This window comes from Phyllopteryx taeniolatus, chromosome 20, assembly GCF_024500385.1.
Source record: "Phyllopteryx taeniolatus isolate TA_2022b chromosome 20, UOR_Ptae_1.2, whole genome shotgun sequence".
Taxonomy (NCBI): Eukaryota; Metazoa; Chordata; class Actinopteri; order Syngnathiformes; family Syngnathidae; genus Phyllopteryx; species Phyllopteryx taeniolatus.
Genome location: NC_084521.1, coordinates 7,190,299 through 7,213,380, shown reverse-complemented (window position 1 = coordinate 7,213,380; position 23,082 = coordinate 7,190,299). Strand labels below are relative to the sequence as shown.

General features: G+C 41.5%; 2 protein-coding genes across 2 annotated transcripts; both read right to left on the bottom strand.

Annotated features, from left to right (window-relative positions):
• Positions 1-1,061: 1,061 nt before the first annotated feature.
• On the bottom strand, positions 1,062-8,001 carry cpb1 (carboxypeptidase B1 (tissue)). Its single transcript, XM_061759019.1, has 11 exons — positions 7,857-8,001; positions 7,072-7,147; positions 6,870-6,994; positions 5,257-5,356; positions 5,024-5,125; positions 4,837-4,941; positions 4,658-4,768; positions 4,470-4,560; positions 3,605-3,807; positions 1,908-1,992; positions 1,062-1,445 (listed from the first exon to the last, which is right to left on the bottom strand). The coding sequence occupies exons 1-11, from the start codon at positions 7,919-7,921 to the stop codon at positions 1,258-1,260; spliced, it is 1,251 nt and encodes a 416-aa protein (XP_061615003.1). The 5' UTR covers positions 7,922-8,001; the 3' UTR covers positions 1,062-1,257.
• Positions 8,002-8,119: 118 nt separating this feature from the next.
• Positions 8,120-21,867, bottom strand: agtr1b (angiotensin II receptor, type 1b). The gene is made up of 2 exons (XM_061759026.1): positions 21,601-21,867; positions 8,120-10,941 (listed from the first exon to the last, which is right to left on the bottom strand). Exon 2 carries the CDS (start codon positions 10,861-10,863, stop codon positions 9,781-9,783), a length of 1,083 nt encoding a protein of 360 aa, XP_061615010.1. The 5' UTR covers positions 10,864-10,941; positions 21,601-21,867; the 3' UTR covers positions 8,120-9,780.
• Between the last annotated feature and the right edge of the window lie 1,215 nt (positions 21,868-23,082).

Here is a 23,082-nt window from a genome sequence, read left to right as displayed (position 1 = left end):
CACCAATCGAAAATTTCACCCGAAAAAAATAAATGCAGTATATTGAAACAATAATGTTCACATCTTAATTACACAAAAATTTACATTGTGCGAAATCTGGGCCTGTTTAGGTGAACACTAAACTGCAGGTGGCTACACAGTTTACTCTATATTCTGCCATCTAGCGGAAGAACATTGAATTGTTCTGCCTGTCAGGATACATCCCTGACATAGATGAAGATGGATACATTTTTGTTATTGCCAATACATTGTAATTTTCGGACAAATTAAGTGAAATTAGATCATTTCTGATGATGTCTTGGCACCACAGAGGCTGGGAATCCTTTTTCAACAATTTGTTTTGCATATTTCTTTAAGCATTTCTGTGACCTTGCTTCAAGTACCTCCATTCAGTTACTGTACACTCTTGGTTAAGTATTTGCTTGGCATTTCATTATTTTATGTTATACTGTTGTTGTACATTTTAAGTTATTTAAAAAAAATGTAAGGAATTTTATTTGTTCTTGCACTTTATTGTTGTTCTTGCTGTTGTAGTTTTATTTTTAAACAAACAAACAAACAAAAAACATTGCACTTTTGCAAGAAATGCATAGTATACTGGTTTATTTTTGTTACTTTTAGTAGGCCTAGATGATGATATTCCGTATTCCTCTTCGTGCTTTATAACTTAAAATGTTGTGTACGTACACCCCGGTCTGCTCTTGCAGTGTAATGTTTACTAAAAATAAGACTCAACATAATCCCTCAAAGGGAAATTCAACAATGACTGATCAATAATCATTATTATTGTGTGAAGTAGAGGGCCCCAGAAATCAAATTTATTTTAGGGCCCTGCGGCGGTGTCAGCTGGCTCTGAATAAATGCATACTTACTGCTTTAAGCATTGTCAGTGTTTTTTACCCCCAAAATATGATATTTTTAAATTTAATGCAATGGAGCCTGTATAGTGTGCCCTATGTTTTTACTTGTTATTCATTAGTGTTTTATTCTGCACTTTTCCATCCCATCAGACAAAGCAGCAGACACTCTATTATACACGCATAAAGCTTTGATTCAGTACGTGGGGATGGATCATTGATTTTATTGTTCGCACTCATCTTGACATTCTGTCAAGCACAGCGAGGAAACATGGCGGGTGGCGACCGTTCCCATGGATACGGAGCCGGAGATGGCGGAGAGGTTGCCAGGGGCCGGGGTGGGGGGAGGCTGGAGAACCAGTTGGCGGGGGTCCTCGCCTTCTCTGTTCCGGCTCTCCTTTTAATAGAGGTTCTTCTGCACGTAGGCGGCGATGTACTTGACGGCCAGCATGGTCTCCTCGCACGTGGGCTTGATCTGAGACTCGGGCAGCAGGAAGCCGTAACGACCGGTGTCACGCAACTCGAAGGTGAAGGAGTATTTCACACCCAAGTCGTAGGCCCAGTCGTCGGAGCCTCCGGCAGCGGGGTCTGACGGCACATAGTGAATGTCTGTTATTCATTGTCAAACTCACCTATTCAGATTTTTCATGTTCTTTCTGTAACGCTCTAAGTTGCCACAAGATGGCGCCAAACAGGAATTGGTCTCAAAGAAGTATGCTGAGGTCATCCAGCTCGACTGAGAGACGGAGTTAGGTTTAGCCTGGGTTGATAGTGGATATTAGCTGAGTGTTTGCCCCATGTTCATGCATATGTGCACTTTTGATACATTTGTTCTCAAAATATTTATTTTGAAAGTAATGGAAGATGAGTTTGAAATGACAAGGGCGTCATAGTTCGTGGTATATTTATGGTTTAAACAGTCTGGGCCAACAATGGTAAGAGTAGGACGTAGACATGGACCTCTCACTTTGCACAATTGGTATTTAGTGGAGGCAATAACACACAATGAGACTACTGTTAGGCCTTCTAAAGGATTCCAGTTTTACTCACAGATGGTTGCTGCACCGGGTCCACTGGTGTAGCGAGTTCCATACAGACTACGAAGAGCAGCAGAAGCTCCCTGAGCGATGTTCATCTGCAAATTAGAGGCGAAAGAACATCATTGGTCATCTTTTTTTTTAAAAATATTTTTCATAGCTACCAGTCATCATAGACCAGGAGGTTCTCTGTTTAAGGACAGTCCGTCAATGATGTTTTTTTTTTTTTTTTGGGTTGTGAATGGCGTGCAGCATAAGAATATATGTCGTAAACTGTACTGTTTTTCATTTGCTTGTTTCATTTTCATCGTAAGTAGCGCCAGCTGACAAATATAAAAATTTAAGTCTGACAGTTAAGGCCGTACTTACTGTTTTTAATTTGATTGTTTTATATTTCAGCCCAGAATTTTATTTATTTATTTATTTTTTAATACAGATGACAGTGATAGACTCCGGTGGGTTTCTGTTTCAGGTTAGTGTTAGGAGCGGAACTCGGTCGTAAACACTAACCTGTATCTGCGGAAGAACTGGTGGATCAAATCGAGTGGGGGGAAAAAAAAAAAAAAAAAAAAGCTTGCATGTACTTATTTACGACTGAAGCTGCTTAACAGTTAAAGTTTAAAGACTGACATGGAACCATGACCGCAATCCAGATGATAAGGGCAAAAGACATTTTCATATGCACATGAAACGCATTTTCGCGTGAATTGTGGCGGCGCCTGACAGGAAATGAAGTCAATGTGAGAAATGCACGCTCGGGAAATGAAATTCCTCGTCTGTGAGGCTTCTTTTGTTCTTCGCCTACAGGAAGTCCTCGGGTTACGACGCACTCGACCTACGACATTTCGACTTTACAACGCCCGTGCCTCGTCCGCCATTTTGTCCCAGCACCATAGTGTTTCTGCTTAGCTAGTGCATAGTGCTTGTCTGTGTTTGTGCGGCGGGAGTATCTTTGCCTTTTTCGCCCTCCTTTTTTCACACTCTCAGCAGTAATGGTAAGTACAGCATCTTATTTTTTTATTTTAATGTATTTTAGTTTCTTTATACGAAGTGTTAACTTTTCCTGCTGCGGTCACCTGACCGTGGTCGAGAGACGCAGGGGTTAACTCCCTTCTCTCGTTGCACAGCTGAGCTGGGTGGCGGCAACAATAAAGGCACGAAGCACCGATTTGCTGCTTTAATGGCTTTATTAGCTCCTCTGCACATTCAACGTCAACGGGTCCTCCGCTAATCGCTACTCTTCCCCGGTCGCCGTCACTACACTTGCTACTGTACACACTCGCACCTCCGCGCACTCCTTACTCCTTCACAGTCCCGCCGGACGACGCCGGCGCAGTCCCGTCTCACTCACACATCGACGCACACGCCCACACACACTGAGCTTGCTGTCACAATCACGTGGGACAATGCCCGTAACAGAAGTATTTCGACGTAAATTTCGACTTTAACGGTGAAATCCGACTTACGCGGAAATTCGGGTTACGTCGCCAGCATAGGAACGGAACTCGTTCGTAAATCGAGGACTTCCTGTACTTTAAAGTGTCAGAAATTACACTTGAGGACACCGAGAGACGTGTCCGTGTGAGCGCTGGAGAGGAGGCGAGAGTGTTAACTAACTTAATCCTCCCCGCTGAGAGCCAAAAGCTGAGCAGTGATGGATGAAGTTGTTCTAACACCCTGATAAGGAGGTTCCTACGAGGACATACTGACCAGCTCGCTATGGTGCGCTGACAGATTGTAGGTGTACGAGTAAGGGAAGAGCAGGAGCTGCGAGTACGAGTGGATGGTGATGTAGGCCTTGATGGCGGACTTGTTCCTGCGGATGAAGTCGGCCACGTTCTTGACCTCGATTTCTGACTCAGGTTTGTAGCCGCAGAAGGTGTCGCTGCACGGGCTGCTGGAGGCTCCGATGGCTGGAATGAAGACCTTGATTATTGTCTTTCTACTAGGAAATTATGTGTGGATGCTGAGAGATGCAGTTGATACCAGAATAATTAATAGGACATATTATAAAAAATACACTTTGGCTATCTGCCTATTTCTGAAAATGTGCCTCTGAACCCTTCTGCACATCACCTAATTTACATCATAACCACCCCCGCCCCCACAGAGTTTCTCCCCTAATGACATGATCAGCTAAGTTGGGCAAACATCCAGGGGTTTTCTTTTTTTCCCCTTACACTTTGCTTGATTCTGATCCCGCAAGCAGAAAACACTCAAGTTGCATGGCTCAGGCTCTGCCCCTGGACTCACCATTGGCCCGGTAGTATATAGGGTGTGGTACATAGTCACTCACTTGTATTTGACAGGGCTGACCCTTTTTTTCTTAATTTTTCTTCGTCTTCTTGGTGAGTGGTACGGCGGCGCCCTAGCGCTTTCTATTGGCCAGTCGCCACTGGCTTAAACTCTATTTACCATGAAAATATGCACCCCTAGTGGTTGTGACCAGAATAGATGACAGATGACATCCAAGCGATGCGCTAAGGAAACGTGCTAAGGAAAGACTCTCCTTTGAAACCCTAGCAGAAATAGTACAACACGCGTATCCCTCACAGATCATCTTCATCCGACTTACTGCACCAGCCAGCGTTCCAGTTCCTGTTGGGATCAGCTCCGATGCAGCTGGAGCCAGACCTCTTAGAGCGAGTTTTCCTCCACATCCTGTTCTGAAAAGCAGATAATGCAAACGCAGTCATGCGTTTCGAAGCGAGCCTCACCACATGGTGGCATGGTCGCATGATGCATAATCGGATAATCGCATACATTTTTGTGGGTGTAGTCATATCCGTCGATGTTAAAGACGGGAAGGACGTAGAAGTCCATCTGGTTAAGCAGGCTGGTCATCTGAGTATCTTTGCCGTAGGTGGACAGAGCCTGAGTACAGAAAAACTAATGTTTTGGAAAACATCTCCTTTTTTCAGCTTGGGTTCTTTTGCTCGTACCTCCTTGACGAACCACTGGCAGAAAGCGGGGGAGATCCACTCTCTGGCGTGGATGCCGCAGTCCATGAAGATGGCAGGCTTGTTGGAGCTGGTTCTCTTACCGAGCTGCAATAGCAAAGAAAGTGAGTTGCAAAAATGTCCAGTAAAAACACGGGGGATCATTTGTTAGGAAGTCCTCATTGGATACCTTAAGGAGAGTCATGGGGCGTCCCTCGTAGGTTTTCCCAATCACCTGTTTGCTGATCAGACTGGGGTTGGAAGAGGAAATGGATCCAATCCATGCCTGGACCTGAAACCAAAACATTAGTACATTTGGTGGAACCCCTGGTGTAGATTGCCTCTTCCAGGATTTTAATGGATTACTACTTCTATTCTTGTATCTGAGAGCGTAGGTCTGCCACTTGCCCTCCTTCCTCTTACCTTGTCCCAGCTGTTGTACTTGGTGTAGCTGTGGGCTCTGGGTGACACCTTGTTGTCGGCCTGGTCCTCGACAGCAGCCTGCAGGTCGTCGATCAGGACCCTGTTGGAACATTCACAAAACACTTGTATTTTGCAAAAAAGGTAGACGCATACCGATAATCGGGCCGAATAAAAAAAAAAAATATTTTCATCTAAGGAAGAGGAGACTTCCAGCTTTTCCCTGTCAGGGGTCACCACAGAGAGTGACTCGCATGATTTGTTTGGCACAGTTTTTATGTCCGATACCTGATGCAACCCATCCATTTTTATCCAGGCTTTGCTGGGTATTAGGAAACTGACTGGGAATCGAACACGCACCGTCTGCGTGAAAGGCAACAGCATGTATCACTACACTGCCAGTGCTAAGGCCGCACCGGTAGATGTCTTTGAAACATTATCCTGAGTGATTATCCTTTTGCAGGTGTTAGTGAGTTTTCCTCCCCGATCTGCGAAAGGTTGACAATCGAAAATGTTAAACATGTTTAATCCTTACGGTCGCAAATCTTTGTGTTGGGTCACATGCGAGGGGATTTCAGAAAGCATACAACAACCCCAATTCCAATGAAGTTGGGACGTTGTGTTTAGCATAAATAAAAACAGAATACAATGATTTGAAAATCATGTTCGACCTATATTTAATTGAATACACTACAAAGACAAGATATTCAATGTTCAAACTGATCAACCTTATTGTTTTTAGCAAATAATCATTAACTTAGAATTTTATGGCTGCAACACGTTCCAAAAAAGCTGGGACAGGTGGCAAAAAAGACTGAGAAAGTTAAGGAATGCTCAGTCATTCACAAGCAAAGATGGAGCGAGGTTCACCTCTTGGTGAACAAGTGCGTGAGAAAATAGTCAAACAGTTTAAGGACAATGTTCCTCAACGTACAATTGCAAGGAATTTAGGGATTTCATCATATACGGTCCATAATATCATCAAACATCATCGCATGTAAGCGGCAAGGCCGAAAACCAACATTGAATGCCCGTGACCTTCGATCCCTCAGGCGGCACGTAAGTACAACTTGAAACTCTACTATGGAAAGCAAAAGCCAGAAACGCTGCCGGCTTCTCTGGGCCCGAGCTCATCTAAGATGGACTGACGCAAAGTGGAAAAGTGTTCTGTGGTTCGACGAGTCCACATTTCAAATTGTTTTTGGAAATTGTGGACGTCGTGTCCTCCGGGCCAAAGAGGAAAAGAACCATCCGGACTGTTATGGACGTAAAGTTCAAAAGCCAGCATCTGTGATGGTATGGGGCTGTGTTAGTACCAATGGCATGGGTAACTTACACATCTGTGAAGGCACAATTAATGCTGAAAGGTACATACAGGTTTTGGAGATACAAATGATTTGCAAATCATTGTATTCTGTTTTTATTTATGTTTAACACAACATCCCAACTTCATTGGAATTGAGGTTGCATAAAAACCCATAAAAAAATAAAAATAAAATTAGAACCTAAGAAAAAATTAGATTTAGCGGGAGCGCAAACCACACCTTATGAGATAATTCATTTATTTCTCAGTTGACCATGAGTAAATCTTGATGACCAATTCTCTTGTAACTTACTCGTGCTCCATGTTACTCTGCAGCAGCATGGTGTGCACCATGTCCTGGTACAAGGCAGGCACACGGATGTCCACGTCGATGTCGATGGTCACCAGCTCGGCGCTCTCGGGGCTCCAGAAGTCGATCTGCAATAAAGATGATTGTGTTGAGCTACACCCTCAGTAAACATCTAGTGAAGGTACGTTAGGTGTTGAAGGTATACCTCAATGCTTTGTGCCAGATCCTTAATGAGGGTCACATGTTCGTCAAACACAGGTTTCAGACGCACCACTTGCTCGCTTTCGGGGGAAAAAAACGTATTAGGTTCGTAAAAAGGCCGTCCATCCATTTTCCTCATTAGGGTCGCGTGTCAGCTGGAACCGATCCCGGCCGACTTTGGACGAGCTCGACAGCCCGGACTGGTCTCCAACCAATGACAGGGTATTCATATTCACACCTATGAAACTTTTAGTCTTCAGTGAACTTAACATGCATGTTTTTGGCATGTGGGAGGATGGCGGAGATAACAGCGCAAGCACCGTGAGAGCATGCAAATTCCACTCAGGAAATGGCAGAGCCCGATTCACACCCAGAGCCTTAGAACTGCGAAACAGTATAGACTATATCACTGTGCTACTGCCAGATGAGATCCAATACATATTCTGCCTTTCTGTAGATCTCAAAGCTTAATTTTGTTTGGTATTGACAAAAAAATACAAGAAACAGTTCTCAGTATGATACAGTGCAGTTCATCGACAACCTCAGTGATAAACTGTGTCACAGTGGGAGTACAAAAACTTTCTTGTTTGCCGGCACATGGAAAATTGCAATACACTGAGTTGATGGGAGGCTAATTGAACTGGATCAGATCCCTACGCCGCCAGGATGGATCGCAGGCACTTGTCACAGTTTGCGGCAGAAGCAAAAACTATGATTTGCTCAGCGTGTCTCGCATCATGCCATCAAAAAAGAAAAATGGCTTTTCATCAGAAGATTGGAAAATGTTACCCGTCGAAGCGAGTGACGTCAGCCAGCGCGACTGCGACCAGCCCGAAAAGCAGGAGGATCCTCATGTTTGGAAGTGGGGCTGACTTGGCTTCCGGGCGGCTCTTATAATCCCGCGCTCGACACCCCCCGTACACCAGTCGCAATCAGTCCTGGCATGCATAAGTCAATCATTCATAGAGGCGAACGGCCTGAACATGCAAGGTGAACATTTTTAGGAATGATTACACATTACAACATCAACCTAGGAAAGGAGTAAGACAGAATAATGTTCACTTTGTCGTATTTTATTCATATTCTCACATATTCACAACTGTACACATAGACAGTAGAAAACAATATATCAACATATTTAAATACCACAAAGACAACCACCCATTTTTCTATACATTATGTTACCACCAAGTATTGACATTTTTTTGACATTTGCACAAGGAGCATATTGGACAGTCCAATTACCATATAGCATTCTCGGTATTTTTATGCCGTACAGTACTTTTACGTCACTTTTCCTGCGTCACAAAACTACTTTTTAATTTTAAATTTTGTATTTTTTTCTTCCCCCCGCTTCGACTGGCGAAGGAGCTGCAGAGCACACGAAACGTTTCACCAGAAAAAATGACTGTGCCACGTCTTTATGGCTCAACAGCCTGTGCTATATGCAAACACTTGGCTAAAGCAGCGTACACGCACATCGATATTTAACTCCTTTAAAATATGTGAAAATGAGAGCCCCCGTCACCAGTTTCACTGTTCGACATGAAACTGGGTGGACATTTCTATCATGACAGGGCACACAAAAAAGACTCAAGGACTTGTGCCCGAAATCGGACAGGAAGTACACCATTTTGCCTTGAAGCAGCCACTTTGGATGAATTTGAGTGCTCTAACGTTGACAAAATCCTACAAGGGAATTCACCCAAATGGGCCCCAATCTGTATTAGAAAGATGGCTGACGCTAAATGACCAAATGCTTTTGTCAATGCTGTTTAATCTGAGCTGAGGATGACGTAAAAGTTTAATGATCACTTCCAGGATTCATGACTTGTGAGATATGTTGTACAAACACTCAACACAACCAGTTGCTCCTCTATTTGAGTCAGGCAACATCGTGAGCTTCAGGTCCAGTCCTGATTGGCTATGGTTTCTTATCATCAGGATTTGCAATTATAAATATTGATATCGCACAGAATAATCTTTTCTGTTGAGGTCTGATAATGGGACAATAAAACAAACAAACTTATCATTACCTTTTCATGCCACAGTCACAGAGTCCATGCCTCAGCCGAACTCGGTGTTGACCACACACATCAGGAATTGCAATTGTCGACCCTAAACATTTTCCAAGCAGATCGGTGTGGAAAGTTTACTTGTAACACATCCCTATAATCAGGCCCTTGCTTACTTTGATCACAACAGAGGGAAAATGCTAAAATTTGGCCTGATTGTCGGTATGTGTGTAACCTGCTTAACGTTTCACGACACAATCTGGAGCCGGTGGATCGTCTGAACTCTGTTGACCACAGACACGATTTGTGATCGTAAACATTGAACAGGTTCAACATTTGTGATTGTGGGCTGCAACTGTTTTCTGAGCAGATTGGGGAGGAAAAATCACTCTTAATGCACACAACATGATAATCTTTCATCTGATAATCGGGTCCTTGTTAACTTTGATCGCAAGGGAGGATATATGCTCAAATGCGGCCCGATTGTCGGTGTGCGTACCACGCTGAAGCAAAGAAGGCATCACCGTTACATTAAGTGACATGTATTTCTTCTAAATATTCCTTGTGACGGATTGACAAGCATGCTATGGGACATCAAGACAGCCTTTGCGTGCTTCAGTGCTTGGAGTGTTGGGGTTTTTCAACCATGGAATGTCTTCTTTTGCCCACTGTAATCAAGAGTGATCCCGTTCCCGCCGTTACTTCCCTTCAGATGAAGACTTGCTCTTCTGGGCCGTCAGGCTCAGAGCCTCGGAGGCCCGGAAGGACAGGGCGCTCATCTTGGAGCTGATGCTCGGGTGTGCCCCCGGGGGTCTGGCGGGTGAGCAGCGCAGGAGACGCTTGCAGTTCTTGCGGAAATTGCGTCCCACAAAGCCGTAGACGATGGGGTTGACGCAACTGTTCAGGTAAGCCAGGCAGATGGTGAAGGGCATGGCGGTGTCGATGATTTCCACCATGGCGCAGTTCTCAACCAGCATGAGTTGGGTGAGAACCTGCAGGAAGTGGAACACCTGGTGAGGCATCCAGCACAGGAAGAAAGCCAGGACGGCAGCGGCGAGCATGTGCAGAACCTCATCGTCACGGGACCTCGAGCTCTTCTGGATGTGCCTGGCGCCCACCAGAGCCCGCCCGATCAGGCAGTAACATGTGATGGTGATGACGAAGGGCACCAGGAAGCCCATCAGGCTCTTCATGAGGCTGATAGCCAGGAGGAGACCCTTCAGCCTCACGCGTTTCTCGCCGGTCGGGTGCAGGACGCCACACAAGGTGTTGTTGGAGTTTGCGATGTTGTGCACGTCCCGGGTCAATGCCGTGGGCACGCTGAGGACGAAGGCCACCAGCCAGACCACCACGCAGGTGATGCGGGCGTACGCCACAGTGCGAAAGCACCGCGAGCGTACCGGGTGCACGATGGCCAGGTAGCGGTCGATGCTGAGCGCGGTGAGGAAGAAGGTACTAGTGTACAGGTTGAAGATGGCTAGCCCCGCGCTGGTCTTGCACAGGAAGGCCCCAAAGGGCCAGTGGTAGCCCGTGGCGGTGAACGTGGCCCACATGGGCAACGTGATGAGGAAGGTGAGGTCGGACACGGCCAGGTTGAGCACGAATATGTTGGCCACCGTCTTGAGCTTCATGTAGCAGTAGATGACCGCCACCACCATGCTGTTACCCACGATGCCGATGACAAAATTGCAGCTGTAGACGATGGGCACCAAAGTGAAGATGAAATCATGGTTTCCGGACATGCCACATGTCAGGTTGATCCCCTTCGTCGCCCCCTCCATTTTTCCCTTTTTTTTCTCCCCCACTGCCAAAACCTGGGACTGTTAAATGGGCGCTGGGCGAGAGGGCCTCAGACAGTCCTATAAAGGAAACGCAAGAAGAAAAAAACGTCAAAAGACTGCAAAAGCTTTTGTCTTCATCATTGGTGGTAAGTAACAATATATTTACTTAACTCGTTAACAAGCGATACAAAAACATTTGCATGCCTTCAGTTAGAGCAAAAATCATTAGTTTAAAGTTGGAGGCGGGGTACACCCTGAACTGGTTGCCAGCCAATCGCAGGGCACATAGAAACAAACAACCATGCGCACTCACATTCACACCTACGGGCAATTTAGAGTCTCCAATGCATGCATGTTTTTGGGATGTGGGAGGAAACCCGAGTGCCCGGAGAAAACCCACGCAGGCACGGGGAGAACATGCAAACTCCACACAGGCGGGGCCGGGGATTGAACCCCGGTCCTCAGAAGTGTGAGGCAGACGCTCTAACCAGTCGTTCACCGTGCCGCCTTATTTCATTTCATTGCAGAAAATTTGAAATATTGCTGTTACCGTAATGACTATACTCCATCTCATCTGTGTCTGGTGCAAGAGTACACTTTTGTTTGAGTTATACAATATCCAAACATGTTATAAATCATCAAATAGTTTCTTTACAAGGATGGTGTACCAAACTGTTTAGCTGGCATCTGTAATCTTTTGGTTACTTTTTTCAACCTCTGCGGATGACACAAGATATTCCCCATCCATGGTCTTATTGAGGAGAATTGTTTGATGTTAATGTAAAAACCACCAGCATTCAGAAATTCTGTCTAATCTGAAAAAAAAAGGAACAGGTAAGTTGTATTGTTTAGTTGTTATCATGAGTTAATTTAACATATTTTGTTATTCAGTTCACAAAGTTAGCAAACCTAAGGGAACACATTATTTTGAAAGCGTGTCCAGGGGTTTCTTTTTCTTCTCCTCCTCAGTATTAGCACTATGCAAGTTAATAAAAGAGGGGAAACTATTTTGAGTGCGAGTACTATTGCCACCTCTGGCACCAGCACGGCCCATAAACGTTAAATCCACACAAGCTCACCCCTACACACAAGCTCATTACAGATCCGCACATTAAAAGCATCCTTACACTTTATGCTACCTCGCTAAAAGGACTCCATGAAAAAACAGATGTCACCCCTTTATGTTTCAAAAAATGCTTCTCAGGAACATCGTTACTCAGATGTTCAACGTCCCGACTCCTCATTTAATAGTCTCTCGGCTAATGAACGGTGACATTCCGTCCATCTGGGTGGACCCTAACCCCCCAGAAGGAGGACATTATTAATAACTAGAGAATGCAATTTCGGTCGAAATTGTGCATGGAAGCTTAAGAGCAGAATGCCGTGGAATTAAGTAAATGGTTGAAATGCCAAATGTGAGACTTGAAGTTGGAATTGTTCTAATGAGTCCAAAGATGTGTAGTGGTACACTCGCCTGACTTTGGTGCAGGCAGCGTGGGTTCAGTTCCCACTCAGTGACGGTGTGAATGTGAGTGCGAATGGTTGTCCGTGTCTATATGTGCCCTGCGACTGACTGGCGACCAGTTCAGGGTGTAGTCCGCCTTTCGCCCGAAGTCAGCTGGGATAGGCTCCAGCGTCCCGCGACCCTAACCAGGATAAGCGGTGTTGAAAATGGATGGATGGAGTCCAAAGATGGAGATAAACGATATGTAAATGATCTTTTAATTTTGTTAATTTCTCTTCGTACAAAATGATGACACAAAAAATGTACAAATAGAAACATTACACAAATTCTATCCATCCATCCATTTTCTTTACCGCTTATCCCCACTAGGGTCACTACACCCAGAACTGGTCGCCAGCCAATCGCAGGGCACATATAAACAAACAACCATTCGCACAAACATTCACACCTATGGACAATTTAGAGTTGTCAATTAACCTACCACGCATGTTTTTGGGATGTGGGAGGAAACCGGAGTGCCCGGAGAAAACCGGCTCACGGCTCACAGTTCTGAGGACCGGGGTTCAAATCCCGGCCCCGCCTGTGTGGAGTTGACATGTTCTCTCCGTGCCTGTGTGGGGTTTCTATGGGCACTCCAGTTTCCTCCCACATCCCCCAAAAAACATGCAGGGTTGGTCAACTGAAGACTCTAAATTGCCCATAGGTGTGAATGGTTGTTTGTTTCTATGTGCCCCGCGATTGGCTGGCGACCAGTTCAGGGTGTACCCCGCCTCTCGCCCGAAGATAGCTGGGATAGGCTCCAGCACGCCCGCGACCCTAGTGAGGATTAAGCGGAACGGAAGATGAATGAATGATTAGCAATCGAACATTTAAACTTTTTTTGTAAATAATACAATAGTCGAGGAAAAATACGCAAATATAACAAAAAAAACCTTCCAGAAAATAAATTACAATTTGACACTAGAACATACTAGTTTATTTTCTTTACGATATGTAAAAAAAATCTTATTATTCTATATTTATATTTTGTTATTATTGTAATCAAATTTGTAACAGACAGACTCAAAACAAATGCTTGCTCATCGGGATGAAATGTATCTATATATGAGTATGATTATGTGTGATTATGTTACTGAATGTATGCTTTAGTGAACAGATGTTATTCAAGGATTTATTTTTTATTTTTTTATATCCAGGGAAGAGCAGCATTAGGGATTTTAGGTTCCATTCAGGGCTCCGTGCGTTACGGCCTGTGTAAAGCTTCCAAGCTCGGCTAAGCGCGCCATTAAAACACGGAAGGTAAAGGAAGGCACGCTTGAAAAAGCTCGCCTCGATACATCGTGCCCCAGCGTGAGAACTTCTAATCAGAGCGCACCTAAACAAACAAGACAGCAGGGATTCGGCTGTCTGGAAACTTTTTTTTTTTTTGCTCGGTGAGAAAATCAAACCTGCGTGTGACGGAAAATTGGCCTCAGGGCTAGCATTTCCTTTGTACGAGGAGGAAAGACGAAATGTTTAATGGCTACGTGGGCCTCATTTAGTTGGGATAAAAGAATAGTAGCAACATGCACAAAACAATGAGAACAAGATTGGGCTAACTCCATTTTTGCAATTTTGCAGGAGAGTGGTTTAAAGTTTTATGACTGCTGTCCGATGGCTGCCGCTAACAGTTAAGTGCAATAGTGGTCTAAGTCCAAACATCAGTCAAAACTATCAATGTGTCATGAACTATGATAAATAACAATAATTTATACTAACATGCAGTTGCACTGGCTCCCAAACCAGAAAAAAAAAGTGCTCAGTGCAATATTGTCCTGCCCCCTGTATGTCAATATTGGAACTAAACCTGGATATTTTTTCATCTCAAAGATTTGCCTTATTATCTCTATTCCCTTCTATATTTAACCTAAAAAATGACCAAAGATGACTTAGCTCATTCTAGTTCTGGTGCAAAGGTCCAAAGCGAGTGTTTGTCACCTATTATGGGAAATTAAAGCTCAAGAATGAATTTTGAAAAGCATTTCCAAAAGCCATGAAATAAACAATGTACAGTATGTGTGTGTGTGTGTGTGTGTGTGTGAGTGAGATCTGAATTATGCAGGCTATTTTATAGTGCTTAAGTAGGCATTATGAGACATATCACGATGGGCTGGCTTTGCCACAAGATGGCGGTATTGCTTCAAGGTAGTATTCTAGTTCAGTGGCAACGTGTCTGAGATTATAGTAATGTTATTGTCTTTTAAGTGTTTCACGTCTGTGTGTATGTAAGATCTAAATAGTAATCAGAAACATTTCAATGTATTCTATATTTGTTAACATACAACAAAAGAAAATATCCATGAAAGTCAGTAGTTAATTTAATTAATTTATGAAGTGCACTTTCCTATTATTCTAGTTGGCACAGCCATATTAGCATCTTGTTTAAAACAATATTCTAATACATTTTCACAAGTGTTCATGAATTTTCTTTCAATATTTTTAAATAGTAAATATCTCATGAATTATCCAAAATATGCTCATATTTTAATGATTGCAAAGAAATTCATATGTATTTCATTAACTAATTAAAGTGTTGATTAGTTCTCTTGAAAAGTGAAAATTAATACAAATATTTTAATGATATTTAGTATTTCAAAAGTAATTCAAATATTTTGAGTCTTGATGACTCAGTTTGCTCATCTAAAATAATACAGTGCACGCTAGCAAGTGCTCTGTAATTTCAAATAATAAAAAAATATGAAATATCTTATTAAGAGAAAATATTTGAAGAATGCATGCATTATTGTAAAACTAATTCCAATACATTTTATGAGTTGTAACGGACTGACTTCAATTAACATTTTCTCCTGAACTGCGACATGTCTATTTAAAAAATTACCTTTACATGAGAAAATTGTCATTAATTGTCTTTAAAATCAGTTTTAAAATGTGAACAATCTTGTATATAATCAAAAATATTTGACTAGTGTATTTATTGTCGTTAAAAAAAATAATCAGGTATTTTTTTTAAGAAAATGAGTTTACGTAGTTGCTGCTTCTTTTTAAAAACTAATAAAAATGTACACAATGACAAAATACAAAAACTATTAATTCAAGTCACTGCTCATCAACCCCCACCCCGCCCCCCTCCCCCAAATAGATCACCTTTAAAGGAATTAAGCCTATCCTGGAGCATTCCACCGTGCTGAAGAATTTTATCTCTCCGCTTCTCCAAATGTTCCACCAACTTTGGTGAGGAACAATAAGCGTATCGGCTCCAGATGTAGGGATTGTTACGTGCGGAGGACGATTTGGCACTGCCAAGGGCAACACTGATGGGCTATCTCGCACGCTTTCCTGTGCCCAGTGATCGCACGTCACTGCTTGTTGTTTACTTGTACCGTACATTGTTGTTTTCCTTTCCTTAATGATTAGAACAGCCCCCTTGCTGTGATATTCAACCGTATAGCTGCAGCTGGGCACGTGGGCCATATACAATAAAGTATAAATAAATAATGAAATAGTCTACCCACCCCTGTTCAAATGCTGGGAGACGGCATCACTGAAGGAGCTGCTCGAAAGCAAAATAAAAATAAAGTCAGGAAAAGCCTACTAGAACAGCTACACTTTATTTAGGGTTAGTCACGTAATAGTAATAATCAGAGGCACTAGAAATGGTGGAAGGTGTGTGCTGACTTGCATTTGGCATGAGTTTGAGTGTGATTGGTTCATTCTGAACACAGCCACATCCCAGCAGATTTAGCGATATGGCCACAACTTGAAGTTCACCACCTGCATTCTACTTTCACAGCGATAATAAGGTTCGGTTTTGATTGACACGTATTAAATTGTTATTCCTGTTGCTGGTGTCAAACTGCATGGTGTAGATCCCGCTTTGTGTATTTTTAAACATAATATTTTGGTACTTTTTATCAAATAACTTTTTATTGTTCACTAATATTTTGGTATTTTGCCTAATTGCTCGTCTTTCAGCTAATATGTTTTATTGTCTTTTTTTGTGCATTTTTCAATATTGTTTTTATCCTTGGTGTTTTTCGCCTAACAATTGTGTATTTATAAATTTTGGTATTTTGCCTAATTGTTTATCTTTAGCTAATATTTGAGTATTTTTGTAATGTTGCGTCTTTTTCTTATTATTTTATAATCAAAAATGTTTTTTCTATGTCGGTATGTTCTAATTTAATATTTTTTGAATTTTTGGGGTAATATTTTCCATTTTCTAATAATTGTGTATCTTTAATAAAAATAGTTTTCCTAATATTGAGGAATTTCTTTTAGGAGTCTAAATTGTTAATTTCGGTTTTCTATTTGGGTATTTTTTTCTAACAATTATGTATTTTTCATGTATTTTATATTCTTTCCTAATATTTGGAATCTTTTCTGCAGAGTAGTTTTGTACTATTTAATGTTTGTATTTTTCTTGATTTATTTTTTAAACAAATTTATTGTATTTTTAATGTATCCATTTTTTGTTCAGTACAATATTTTTTTGTCTACTGATTAGTATTTGCTTATTTTATAAATTTAGTCGTAATATTGAAAAAATGCAATACATTATTTTCTTTTTTGTTCAATCTCATACCTTTGTAGTTTTCCCGATGTGTTTCTTTTATCGTGGTCATACTTCTAACCCTGACCATTTTTTTTTCTCACTATACTGTCATGCTAATGTGAAATTTTCATACGGTTTCATCTTTACCTTCTTTGGGGTGAGGGAAACAAAATGTTAGGAACAGCTCTCAGTATGATGGCGAGATAGATAACAACAGCAGCCTTATTACCTCTTCCAAGGTGTGTGGAAATTTTGGTGAGTATACTCCTCGGAGGACACTTTTCAATACCAAAATTCAAGAGGCTATCTATTGAAGGTGGTGATCCAAATTAAGATTATTCAGCCTCGGCCGAGGTCTTTGCTCTTCTCACTTCCTTTTAAGGCAGAACTTTGTGTTGTATCTTGCAGTTGTTCTTAATAAAGTATCCGAACATTAGTTTCACTTTTGAGGCTTTTCCATTGAAGTCTCTCGTTTCTTGGAGGATTTATGATAACCGCCTATGTAAATAACGTAGAAAATCGACACCATGTGCCCCGTTTAGGATTTTATGAGAATTTGGAGTGTTTTTCCATGAGGGAAGTGCAGGAAGGCAAACAGCGAGGTGTGACAGACGGGAGCCCGGTGCTCAGAAGCAGGTGATTTTTAACGGTGTAGATATGGCGAGATGGCACATTACAGAATGGCCACCATAAACCCAGGGTGACCGGAAAACAGGAAGGCAAACATCTTGACCGAAGCTGCATCCTCCTCCAGGGAAGAAGCGCAAAGGTCATTCAAGGCTTACTGTGAACAATCAAATTGTTAGGAATAGCAGGATGTTGGGGGTGTGTGTGTGTGTGTGGGGGGGGGTGTCGTTTATTTATTTATTTATTTTTCTCAAAACAAGAAATGGCCCCCCTTTAAAGAATGTGCATTGACGGCTCATATTTTTAGGTACAGTGGTTATTACAAGTCTACACACCCCTGTTCAAATGCCAGGTTTTTGTCATGTAAAAAACAAAATGAGACCAAGATAAATAATTTGAGAAAAAAAAAAAATTCAACCATTCCTCACAATTTAGTTTTTTTCCCTCTCGCAGGAGCCTAAAAGTTTTGTGCTAACACTACCAGGTATTTAGAGCTGTTCAGAATTCACAGCCTCAAAGCATGATGGTCACACTCAATATGGTGTTCTTTTTGTGATGAGCGGTGTTACGTTTGGGTTAAACATACCCTTTGGTATTCTGGCCAAAATGTCCAACCTTGCTGTCACTGCACTTTAACACATTTTCCTACTTGCGTTTGGAAGATTGCAAGTGTATTTTTTTTTTTTTTGCAAAATGTAGTTGGGCTTGGCTGTTTTTCTTTGAGACTTCTGTTTTGCCAAATTCCTGCACCTCCTTCAATATTGCTGTCAGCCTCTTAGTCACCTCCCTGACTAGTGTTCTTCTCGCCTTTTCATCAATTTTGGATGAGCGTCCAGTTCTCGGTAATGTCACTGTTGTGCTATATTTTCTCAAGTTGATAATCACTGTGTTCAATGGTACAGTATATTTAATGCCTTAGAAATTCTTTTTGTAGCCTTCTCCTGACTGAACAATGTGATCCCTCTGACGTTGTTGAAGCTCTCTGTAGACCATGGTTTGTAAGATGTGACTACTAAGATGTCAGGAAAAGCCCACTTGAACAGCCGAATTTCATTTGGGGTTGTTCAGAGGCTCTTTAAATGGTGGCATTTGTTTTCTGACTCTAATTTGACATGAGTTTGAATGTGAATGGTTAATTCTGACCACAGACGCATCCCCAGTCATAAAAGGATGAGCGCTGCGCACTTGTGCAACCGTTTTTGCTTTCCCTCATGAAAATTAACTTGAACAGGTTATAGTTCACATTAATGGTGGAAAATGTTTTGACATTTATCTTGCGGTCATTTTTTTTTTCCTTTTCTTCTTTTTTAGATCTCAGAAACCTGGTATTTAAACGGGTGTGTCTACTTTTTATTTCCACTGTATTTGAAAGCAACTTCTTCCCGGGATCATGGGAAGTCTCTGTCAAACTGAGATCACAGCGAGTGAGTAAATAAAAAAAGAAAAACATGCTTCCCATCAACAGAGTTATGCGAGGTTACCCTTGTACTGAGCACCCACTCCCCATGCACCGCCACCAGTCTAGCTGGCCACACACACACAGCCAAGCGTAATGTGGGCTTGATGGAGTTAATGATTTATACCGGCCCATCATCAGGTTGGCCTACTCTTGACGGCCGTTTTTGGATAATTTGTGGTGCTGTGAAACATGGTGTAAGGTGCCTAATACCATATTTACAATATTCAACATCTCAGTATTTTTTGCCAAAATCTTTTTGGGGTGTACTTTTTTAAAAATAACGTACTATTACTAATATTTTTGTATTTTGTGTAATTGTTTATATTTCCACTTGTATTTGTGTATGTTAGTGTGTAATTTGTTTTGTAATATTTTAGTATTTTTTTTGTCTTCATTTTTTTGTATTTCATAAAATATTTTTGATTTGTATCTAATATTTTAGTAAGTTGTCTAATCTTTTTGTATTGTTTACTAATGTTTTGGTATTTTGTCTAAGGGTTTGTATTCAGCTAATATCCGTGTATTTTTGTGTGTTTTCTAAATGTCTTTATTTTTATCTGCATTTTGTATTTTTTCAAATAATTTGTGTCCAATATTGTTGTAATTTTCTTTTACATTTTTGTAAAGAAATATTAATGTTTATCTAATATTTTTGTATTTTCATTTTTTTACAATTAATACTGTTTGTTTAGTTTTCAGCTATTTTTCTAATTCCTGTCTAATATTTAATATTTTATAAAACCTTTGCATTTTTTTATCCAATATTTTAGTATTTGTTTCCGAATTAGTTTTTGTCTTTGTTTAATCTTTCTAATATTTAAATTATCATCTAATACTGTATTTGTTTATTTTTAATCTATTTGTTTTTCGATTTTTTTTTTTAAAATTTTTGATCTGTTCATAATATTTGTGTCTTTTTCTAATGTCTTTGCATTTTCTCTTAATATTCTGGATTTCTTCTGAATATTTGTGTATTTTTTTTGGTTCAAAAATGTAATCCTTCTAATTAATTTACTTCCTCTTCACGGCTATCATCGGCAACTAACTTTTTTAAAAAGCATTTCAGTCCAGATTGTGATGTTTAAAGTTGGGTGCAAAGTCTCCATCCATAATCCTCTCAAGGGAATTTGACGGCTAGCAAGTGGGATCCATCCACACAGTGATGATGACAACCAGTTAAATAGCAACGCACTCTCTGCATTCTTTATTTAAGTATGTGTGCATGTGTCATAGTCTAAATAAGGGGCAGCTAATGGATAGCAGTATTATCGAATGAAAAACTAGTAAATTAATGATACTGTATAATGTGATATTTTGCCATTAATGGTATCGCCATTATAGATAATGTCGTTGTTCAATGAAAAGCTGTATGTTTTTTAAAATCCCAAGTAAAGGGACGTACATGCATTTCAACAATATTTGATGCTGGAGTGAAAGATAACGATACAATACATGGCGATATTGATATTTTTTGCCACGCTCAAAAGTGTATAATAACAAAACCAGCAATGAAAATGTGTTCACTTTGACCATCTGACCTGGAGGGAGTCTCAGAATTTTCAGAAGTCTCCACAAAAAAAATCACTTACTGTGTTGCTCATCACGTTTTTTTTTTTTTTTTTGGGGGGGGGGGGAATAGTCACTAGAGGGCTTAGAAAAGTCACGAAATATAGCAACAAAGTCCCTAACCATTTTGAACGACAACCACAATAGTGGGGGGAAAAAAAGAAGCACCATTTCTCCTGGAGATGTTGCTCTAAATATTTAATCCAAATTTCGAATCCAGGTGTATTCATAGAGCACATTTAAAAATATTTTTGATTCTTAAAGTGCTGCACCATTCCTTTAAAACACAGTTGACAACTTCCGACGGGCACACAGAATATTGCAATACTGAGTTGATGGAAAGGATCTGGATCTAACCAAATGATCTTAACATGCATATTTTTGGGAATGTGGGAGGAAGTCAGAGGAGCTGAGAAAATCCACATAAGCACTGGGAGAACATGCAAATTGAACCCAGAACCTCAGAATTGGGAGGCAGACATAGCAAAAACCACTGAATGCATTGTAAAGTTACATTGTGATGACTATAACAGTACTGAGATTTTATATGGAATGCTTTACAGTCATTGCTCTGCTGCTACTGTATATGTGCTCATAAAGTTAAATAACGTCCTTATTTAACAATTATGTGACAAGATTTGTATGAGTCAATTCTTTTAATGGTCAGGAGCGCTCGGTCTCCCAACATGGAAGCCAATAAAAGTTTGAAAACGGGATGTTCGGCAGAACCTGGCCTGGAACAAGCTCCCCTTCAAAAGCGAGTCCCTTTGCGGAAAGACAGCAGCCGCTTTAAAAGCCACATTAGTAGGGGCCCTTATTGACACTCTTCTACGTTTTCCTACTCTTTAAACTCTTGCTTGTCCCCGTTAAACTTGCATTCTCTCACTCGGAAATTGTTTGAAAAGTGAGGATTTGACACGTATTAAATTGTTATTCCCCCCCCCCCCCCCATTCCTTCCACATGAACTACTTGACCAAACCGCTACAACAGGTGGCAAAGAACCACCCAGTCAATTTATCCCCAATTACTAATGTGTTAAAAGTAATTGAAAGCGAGGTCATCTTTACCTGAAGCGATGCTGTGATAGTGGGAGCCCACCAGAGAGAGACCACCGCCGTGCGCTGCCGGCTGACTGCGATTCGACTTAACTGGCAGAGCGAGATGAGCAGGAATACCATCTGACCAACTCGGATTGACCGCCCCCCCACACTCTCTCTCTCCCTTTCTTAAGCGTACACACAAAGTGATGAATGAGTTACACTGGGGCTGCTACACTCACATTGTCCATCTCTTGAGTGCACACACACACACAAATAAACACAATCTTTCACAACAGCAACTCTCCGACCCTCCCTCGTTGCCTCCCTCTCGCCATATCTGCTTTTAATAACTCACTTTCACTCTCAATTGAAGTCTGCTTTTTCTTGCAGGGATAGAAATCAACACTAGGCCGTGAATAACACTTGAAAGCTGCGTAATAATTGGAACAAAAAATATTCACTTCAAAGTCATAACAAAGGCTTGTCATGAGGTGAGACGGTCATTGGCTGGCTATTGAGTTGCAAGGTTATTTTGCAAGGTTTCAATGAAGGGCAAGCGCGGTGTACCGGCGGTGAGCACGTCTGCCTTGCAGCCTGAGGTGCAAGGTTCGAATCTCAGCTCTTCCTGTGTGGAGTTTGGTTAGGGTCTCCCCGTGCATGCTTTTTCTCCAGATGCTCTGGCTCCACCCACATTAGGTTAACTGAAGACTCAGATTTTCCGTATGCGTGAATGGTTGATTGTCCGCATATGCCCCCGCGATTGACTGGTGATCAGTCAGGTCTGACTTCCTCCCACTTTCCATAAACATGCATGCTAGGTTCATGGAAACCTCGGAATTGTCCAGATGTGTCAACGTCAGCGTGAATGCTTGCGATTGACTGGCACATGCGTGTTCGGTCAAATGAGGACTCAAAATTTTCCATTGGTTGGATTATGAGCGTGAATAGTTATTTCTTATATCTGTTTGTTTCGTAGCATAATTGCCCAAGTCATGTTTAACTTCTTTTTTTTTACAGTATACTGTAGTAAAAAATACCAATGTGCTTGCGCAAAAAAAAAAAAAAAGTTTTTTCTTGTTTTCTGTTCAAATATGACTGGCAACTCTGCTGTTAGGCTATCAAGTCCTGTGTAGCGTGTAGTCATAAGCCTCATTTTATGGACTTGACAATTGTTTTTTTTCCGTTCATATTTGGCAGTGTTGTTGACAACTCTCTTCTCTGTGTTATGTTAACTTTAGAAGACTTGTTTTCACTTTATTCAGGGTATGTTTTGTTTCACATTTGTTACAGTAAGGGAGCATAATACAAAACAAACTGCTCATCATATTTAATGACATTTAAAAAGAAGACAATTAGAGTAGCGGCACGGTTAGAGCGTCAGCCTCACAGTTCTGAGGACCTGGGTTCAATCCCCGGCCCCGCCTGTGTGGAGTTTGCATGTTCTCCCCGTGCCTGCCGGGCACTCCGGTTTCCTCCCACATCCCAAAAACATGCTTTAATTGGAGGCTC